Source organism: Bison bison, unplaced genomic scaffold (genome assembly GCF_000754665.1).
Source record: "Bison bison bison isolate TAMUID 2011002044 unplaced genomic scaffold, Bison_UMD1.0 scf7180017864476, whole genome shotgun sequence".
NCBI lineage: Eukaryota > Metazoa > Chordata > Mammalia > Artiodactyla > Bovidae > Bison > Bison bison.
This window is the reverse complement of record NW_011495037.1, coordinates 1,050,602-1,058,618: the sequence shown is the minus strand read 5'-3', so window position 1 is coordinate 1,058,618 and position 8,017 is coordinate 1,050,602. Positions and strand designations below refer to the sequence as shown.

Here is an 8,017-nt window from a genome sequence, read left to right as displayed (position 1 = left end):
ACTCTCACATCCATACATGACCATGGGAAAAACCATAGCCTTGACTAGACGGACCTTTGTTGGCAAAGTCATGTCTCTGCTTTTGAATACGCTCTCTAGGTTGGTCATAACTTTGCTTCCAAGGAGTAAGCGTCTTTTAATTTTCATGGCTACAGTCACCATCTGCAGTGATTTCAGAGCCCCCAAAAATAAAGTCTGACACTGTTTCCACTGTTTCCCCATCTATTTCCCATGAAGTGTTGGGACTGGATGCCATGATCTTTTTGTTTTCTGAATGTTGAGCTTTAAGCCAACTTTTTCACTCTCCACTTTCACTTTCATCAAGAGGCTTTTTAGTTCCTCTTCACTTTCTGCCATAAGGATGGTTTCATCTGCGTATCTGAGGTTATTGATATTTCTCCCGGCAGTCTTGGTTCCAGCTTGTGCTTCTTCCAGTCCAGCGTTTCTCATGATGTATTCTGCATGTAAGTTAAATAAGCAGGGTGACAATATACAGCCTTGACGTACTCCTTTTCCTATTTGGAACCAGTCTGTTGTTCCATGTCCAGTTCTAACTGTTGCTTCCTGACCTGCATACAGATTTCTTAAGAGGCAGGTCAGGTGGTCTAGTATTCCCATCTCTTTCAGACTTTTCCACAGTTTATTGTGATACACACAGTCAAAGGCTTTGACATAGTCAATAAAGCAGAAATAGATGTTTTTCTGGAACTCTTGCTTTTTCCATGATCCAGCGGATGTTGGCAATTTGATCTCTGGTTCGTCTGCCTTTTCTAAAACCAGCTTGAACAACAGGAAGTTCATGGTTCACGTATTGCTGAAGCCTGGCTTGGAGAATTTTGAGCATTACTTTACTAGCGTGTGAGATGAATGCAATTGTGCGGTGGTTTGAGCATTCTTTGGCATTGCCTTTATTACTTGTATGCTATTACTATCAAGCATTTTTCTTTATACACGTCTCAAACCCTGCTATAATGTTTAAAGTCAATATTTATTTAGATATCTCACAAATAAGTTGGCATTTATTTTCTTTACTGCTTTAAGGCTTCTTTTGTTTCTGATTAGATCTTTGCCGGTCATTTCTACCTATTTTAAGATTTTTCTCTTTGACTTTAGTGTTCAGTTTTGCTGTAGTGTGCCTCGGTGTAAGTTTCTTTTTTATCTAGCCTTCTTGTTTGTAAAACTTTTTAAATTTGTGGCTTAATCGTTGATCAGCTTCAGGAAATTCTCAGACTTTATCTCTGTAAATCTTGCCTTGCCTTGGGCCCGTTTTCTCCCTCTGGAATTCTGGTTTTAAGTATACTAATCCTTCTGACATCCTTTCCTCTGTCTGCTATAGTCTCCTGCTTTCTCATCCTTTTACTTTCTTGCATCTTTCTGTGGATTTTCATCTGACTTAATTCTCTAGTTCACTGATTCTCTATTCAACTGTGTGTGGTCTGCTTTTAAAGCCACCCATTGAGTTTTTCAGTTTTAGAATGTTCATTTGGTTCTTTTTTTTAGTTTCCAGTTTTCTAATTCTGAAAACTTTAAATCCTTCTGAATATTCTAAGCATAATTATTACATCAAAGTCTTGTGTTTGATAACTGTATTATCTAGGTCCTCTGTTAGGCTTTTCTCTTAGCTCTTATTTCTCTTGGTTTTTGTGTTGTGGCTCCTGATTTTCTCTTTTGTCCATTATGTTTGATTAGATACCAAACATTATAGATGAAGAATATGTATATAAATAAGTTGAACCCTAGTGTGATAATTGCTTCATCTAAATAGTATTTGTATTTGCTTCTGGCTTTTGATTACATATGCCAGCAGTCCCGGATTACTTTAATTCCATATCAAGATGATTTTAATTTCCATTTCAGTTCCTGTGATGACGGGTTTCTTTGCACTTCATCTTAACTCCTAGAGAGCAGCCCCACAGAGCTGTACCCTGAAGTGTAGAGGGATTTCTTAATGGGCTCTGGACTTTAGCATTCTCCTCTAACCCTCCAAGATCAAAAGCTCTCCTCAGTTTTTCAGCTGCCTCTTCCACAATCAGTAGAGGTCATTGGGGGAAATTTCCCCAAATTTTGGACTTAACTATTTTTTTTTATTCTCTTGGATGTTGTCTCCATGTGAGCTCTTACCTACTGTCATACTGTCATTTTTTAAAACACACTTCTCAGCTTTTCTAGTTCTTAGCAGGAGGGGATCCTATTACCGCTGCTGTTACTAGATGTGAGTCTCTTAGTCCTTTAAAAAAATAAAACAAAAACCATTTTTTTCAGCATATGGTGTATTCAAAATATATGTATATTCTGCATTTTTCCAAAACAGCAATTCAGTTAATTAAAAGACTAGCTTTTGCTGCATTTTTATTTTTGATTTTATTACTATGAATGGAGAAGAATGCCATCTAAGCCTTCCCTTTATTACACTATTTCTTAGAGAAAAAGGAAGTATTGTGGATCCTTAATTCAAGAGCGTTTTAAAAATATACTTAGTAGTAGTCATGTTTAATTGAAACTATTTTGAGCAAATAAACAGTAGTCAGAAGTTCTGGGCTCTTGAGTGCTTGGTTACTGTACACATTGCTGAAACCTTCTATCAGACGCTGTGAAATGCTGAGTCAGAATAAATATACAGATGTTGTCAATGTAATCCCTGTAGATACAGAAGACAAATAAGCAGGATGCATTTGTGAAGAGATTAAAGTTCTATTATAACTTGTGCTTTTTTGAATTTTAGTTGTAGATTTGTAATGTGAAGGATTCAGATTTAAACCTCTTTCTAGAACACATCCTGCACCTGGGGTTCCCATGGCCACCCCCACGTTTGGAGTTAACATACAGTCGTACTCATTGCTGAGATTTCTTCCAATGATGTAGTAAGGACATAAATCTGGATCATGAGAGGAAAGGTACAGGTGGGTCCAGGGGACTCTTGGCAGGCTTGTTTATGCTCTGTCCTTCTTGTGAGAGGTCACTCAGAGCACAGTCTTCTAGCAACGTAAATGTATGCGTGTGATGTTCCTGCCCAGGGAATCCCATTGGGTTGATTAGAAGCTCCATGCCTGAGTTTTGATTGGGTGCTGGTTACGTAGGCATCCTCTGCTGAGCACGTATTCAGAATTCCAGCCTCCTGGAAGGAAAGCAGATAGTCCTCATGAATTTACCCTTATCATTTAGGGAAACTTAGATCTTGGAACTGTTTACCAAGCAGCATTCCAGATGCCAGCCAAGGACCATCCTTGCAAGCAGGTCTTTCTAAGAATAGCTGTCTCAGCCAGCTAGGTTAGCTCTTTTCCACACAAATGCCTAAAGTGACTCACTATTGAAATTTTCTGTAAACACTATGTGAATACCAAAGGTCTCCATGATAATTTCTGTTTTGATCATAAGTAGAATGTTTATCATTAAATTTAGGTAGCTAAAGTAACTTCAGTGGTTATTATGTCTTAGTATGTTCCATCCATACAGGGCTTTTTATTAATGTGCCAGTGCCTGTTGTCAGTTTTAATCCATGTGTGGGAAGAAGCGGACAGTATTAGAACATTTCGTACATCTAAAAAGAATGTTTAAGAAACTTAAATTACAGTGGGAAGTAATGCATTATGAAAGGATACTTCAGATGTCTCCTTTTAAAGTTCATATTCAACCACCCATATGTTTTTTAGATTTCAGTGGATTTGTTTTTCTTATGGGAGTTTTTTGAAGAAAGTTCTTTGTTACCAGTATTTTTTACTAAAGCTGAAGTTCACTTGGCAACCTGGAAATACTGAAAAAATAACTTCTCACTCTTAGACTCAAATTGAAGAATCTTAGATACTTATAGAGTAGATTTCTTGTTTATAAATGGGGAATCTGACTCAAAGTTACGTGACTGTCAGCAAAACTGCACAGCTGGTTAATTTCATCAGTTTTTAGTTGTAGAATATACACTTGAAAACATCAAAAAATACCGAAAGGGCCATGGACTAATTTTGAATTCATTTAGTAACTTTGAATATCTTTTCATGCCTAATTTGGTCATTTCATTTATTCAGAGAACTTAACCAATATTGTTTTTCCCTTGCTGTGTGTCAGACATTAATTTTAGGTGCTGGGGATCTTTTTTTCTTATTTGGAATCAAATTAAAGAATGTCTCATTGAGGGTGGCTTGGAGCTGCCTACTTTTCTTTAGATTTTAAAGTACACTTATGTATTACATTGTATCCCGGTTCCTCAAAATATGTTATTTCTTTTTTCCTTCTCTAAGGTAATACTGCATTGCATGATTGTGCGGAGTCTGGAAGTTTGGACATTATGAAGATGCTTCTTATGTATTGTGCCAAGATGGAAAAGGATGGTTATGGAATGACTCCCCTTCTCTCTGCAAGTGTGACTGGTCACACAAATATTGTGGATTTTCTGACTCACCATGCACAGACCAGCAAGACAGAACGGATCAATGCACTAGAGCTCCTGGGAGCTACATTTGTAGACAAAAAAAGAGACCTCCTTGGGGCTTTGAAATACTGGAAAAAGGCAATGAACATGAGGTACAGTGATAGGACTAATATCATTAGCAAACCAGTACCGCAGACACTAATAATGGCTTATGATTACGCCAAAGAAGTGAACAGTGCAGAAGAGCTAGAAGGTCTTATTGCTGATCCTGATGAGATGAGAATGCAGGCACTGTTAATTAGAGAACGCATTCTCGGTCCTTCTCATCCTGACACCTCTTACTATATTAGATATAGAGGTGCTGTCTATGCAGACTCTGGAAATTTCAAACGATGCATCAACCTATGGAAGTATGCTTTGGATATGCAGCAGAACAATTTGGACCCTCTCAGCCCAATGACCGCCAGCAGCCTGTTGTCTTTTGCAGAACTGTTCTCTTTCATGCTGCAGGATAGGGCTAAAGGCCTGCTGGGCACCACTGTTACCTTTGATGACCTTATGGGCATACTGGGCAAAAGTGTCCTTGAAATAGAGCGAGCCGTCAAACAGGCTCAGTGTCCAGCTGACCCGCTACAGTTGAATAAGGCTCTTTCCATCATTTTGCACTTGATTTGCTTATTAGAAAAAGTTCCTTGTACTCTAGAACAGGACCATTTCAAAAAGCAGACTATATACAGGTTTCTTAAGCTGCATCCAAGGGGAAAGAATAACTTCAGCCCTCTTCATCTGGCTGTGGACAAGAATACTACCTGTGTAGGGCGGTACCCTGTTTGTAAATTTCCATCTCTGCAAGTTACTGCAATACTGATAGAATGTGGTGCTGATGTGAACGTCAGAGACTCCGATGACAACAGTCCCCTCCATATCGCTGCTCTGAACAACCATCCAGACATCATGAATCTCCTTATTAAATCAGGTGCACATTTTGATGCCACAAACTTGCACAAACAAACTGCTAGTGATTTGCTGGATGAGAAGGAAATAGCTAAGAATTTGATCCAGCCTATAAACCACACCACGTTGCAGTGTCTTGCTGCCCGTGTCATAGTGAATCATAGAATATACTATAAAGGGCACATCCCAGAAAAGCTAGAGACCTTTGTTTCTCTTCACAGATGATATTTTGACTGTTAAAGCACGAATTGGTAACAGTTGTTTCATAAATGAGCACTGTTGTGATAACACCAGCATTCATTTAGCTTGATTCCATCGTGCTCTCATTGGCTAAAGCATTGTAAGCATCAAATTTACAGGATTGGTTTCCCAGTATTTAATATAAATATACCATATAATATATTGTTTGTGAATTACTGAGAAATGAAATGTCATATTCAGTTTCTAAAATTGTCTGCCAAAGGCTTATCCATTCTGGTTTTGTGTGTGTTTGGTGTTTGGGACAGAACCATTTTTCAGTGGTGTCTTTATACTTTTTTGATTTGTGAATTTTATACAATTGAAGGTCTTTTTTTCTGCTTCTTCCCTCTTTTCTCCAAACTTCTCTCCTGTTTCCACTTTATTTTTAACTTAACCATTTCTCCTTAGCAGTTTTTCTCCCCTCAAGGGCACATGTTAAGTTGTACAACTTTATGGACTTGTTAGCATTTGCAGTTTACCATAAGTGCTTTATCTTCTCTATGCACGGGCTTCAACTTGACTGTTGTGTGTGAGCATATTTCTATGCAGCAGTTGGTCAGCTTCAACTCTGAAACACTGTTAAGTGCGTTACAAAGTTCATTTTATGAAAGCACTCTTGTAGCATGAAAATTTGTAGAGCTACAGGTTAGCTACCAGAGCTTGAGCTTTTTTGTTGTTTTTTTCTTTACATCTGAGATTTCTTTTTCTAATCCACTGAAATTATTGTGTACTAAATTTGGGAAGCAAATCTATTCTAACTCATTAACCCAGTTGAGATTTAGGTCTGTCATCTTAATATATCATGCAGTAAAAGGAAGACTCTTCACAAAGAAACACACCTTTCATGCTATGCCAGCATTGTCCTGCTTGTGCCGATGATGTGATTAAATGTAGAGAATTTGCTTAAATTTAACCTCAGAGTTTATCACACAGCTTAATGGGTCTCATTGAAATATTCAATAATTGAACTGCAAATCACTTTTAGTTACTAAAAGAGCTGAAGCATGTCAGTGGCATGATGCTTGCCAAGCCAGACCTAGGCATCTAGGATAATTAAGGTATTTTAGTCTGCAATTTACTGCCATAGTATCAAAGGTCAGTAACAGCATTCTTTCTTTCTTCAAGCTTAAGTATACCTTTGAAGATCACTTGCATGGATTTCGTTGGTCTCAATTATTTGTCACCAGAATTAAACACAAAAGGTTGCAGTGCTTCCTGTTCCTTTAATGAAAATTAACTTTTTTCTCTTTCTTTTTTTTTTCTTCCTTCCTTCCCCTTGCTTCCTCCCTTCTTTCTTTTTTTTTTTAACAGCTTTGCTAATGCCACAGAAAGGGCTCTTTTAAGAAAAAATAAGTGAAAAGTACTAAAAAAAGTTCAGGTAATTATCATTCAGCACTTTATTGTTACTCAGAATAAAATTTATGATGGCATATTTGCCTTGCCAGTGTCTTAATAAAGTTGTTCTGAATAAAAAGCTCCTTATTGGTTTGAGAAAAACTCAGTTTACCTGTGAGTTTAATGAGCTGGATCACTTGGATTTTTGTGTTGGCATTTTATTCTGAGGGTGGATGTAGTGGTATTAAGAGTTGTCATTGCAAACAGTCATGTTAGGTTTATTTCATCTTTCCTCAGTAAAAAACTTGTAATGAAGAATTGTAAATAAATAAAAAAGCTTTAGACTCACTTTCTGGTTAAAAAATTGAAGTTTAATTTTTTAAAAGATACCTTTACTCATTTTACTAGGTTGTACATTTAATTTCACCATTGAAAAAAGTGGTTTGGATATAAATGGTTACTCTCCAAACTTTTGATGAAGAGATTTGCATATCTTGTTTACTGTGGGCAAATTTGATGAAATATTTGAACTGCCACCATTTGTGATTTAGAGAAATATTCTGGAAATATCAGACATCAATTTTTGAAGTCATTTGCCTCTAACTCTGTGGTATAAGAATTATATATGCATAAACTACTTTTTAAAAAAAAAAATGAAAACTTTTAAGTATAGTAAATTTGCATTAGTTAATCTCAATAATTTACAGATGAAAGGTGAGCAGTTGGATTTTAAGTGACTTAGTCCTTTTTTGGGGATGGGGTAGAAGGACTTTACATGCTCTTATAGTAAGGCACATCTCACACTACGTTATAGGTGAATTTGAATTGTGCAACTTGAGTATAAAACAAGGATTTCTTTACATTGCATTTTCCCACCTCTGACTATAGGTAACTTAGAACTATTCCTCAGTCTTGATAACTGAAATGCATTATTTCAATTAGGATACAGTTTTGTTTGCCATCTCCCCAAATGCTGTTAGGAGCTCTTGAAAAATCAGTTAGTTTAAAAGCTCAAAATTATCCATTTTATTTTAAAGGAAGTTGTTTCATAAATGTGACCTCAGGCACTGTTTAAGGCCTTTGTCAGAAAGTATTCTCAAAATTATGAGGCTGAATTTTTAAAAA

The 8,017-nt window shown here is 36.8% G+C and overlaps 1 protein-coding gene across 2 annotated transcripts in view; it reads left to right on the top strand.

Moving 5' to 3' along the window:
- The window catches only part of FEM1C (fem-1 homolog c (C. elegans)), a 29,480-nt gene extending 22,239 nt beyond the window's left edge, over window positions 1-7,241 (top strand). For both annotated transcript variants that reach the window (XM_010862077.1, XM_010862078.1), the window contains exon 3: window positions 4,233-7,241. In XM_010862077.1, coding sequence (XP_010860379.1) covers window positions 4,233-5,542 — 1,310 coding nt within the window. In that variant the 3' untranslated portion in view covers window positions 5,543-7,241. The remainder of the gene's footprint in view (window positions 1-4,232) is intronic.
- Window positions 7,242-8,017: the final 776 nt, after the last annotated feature.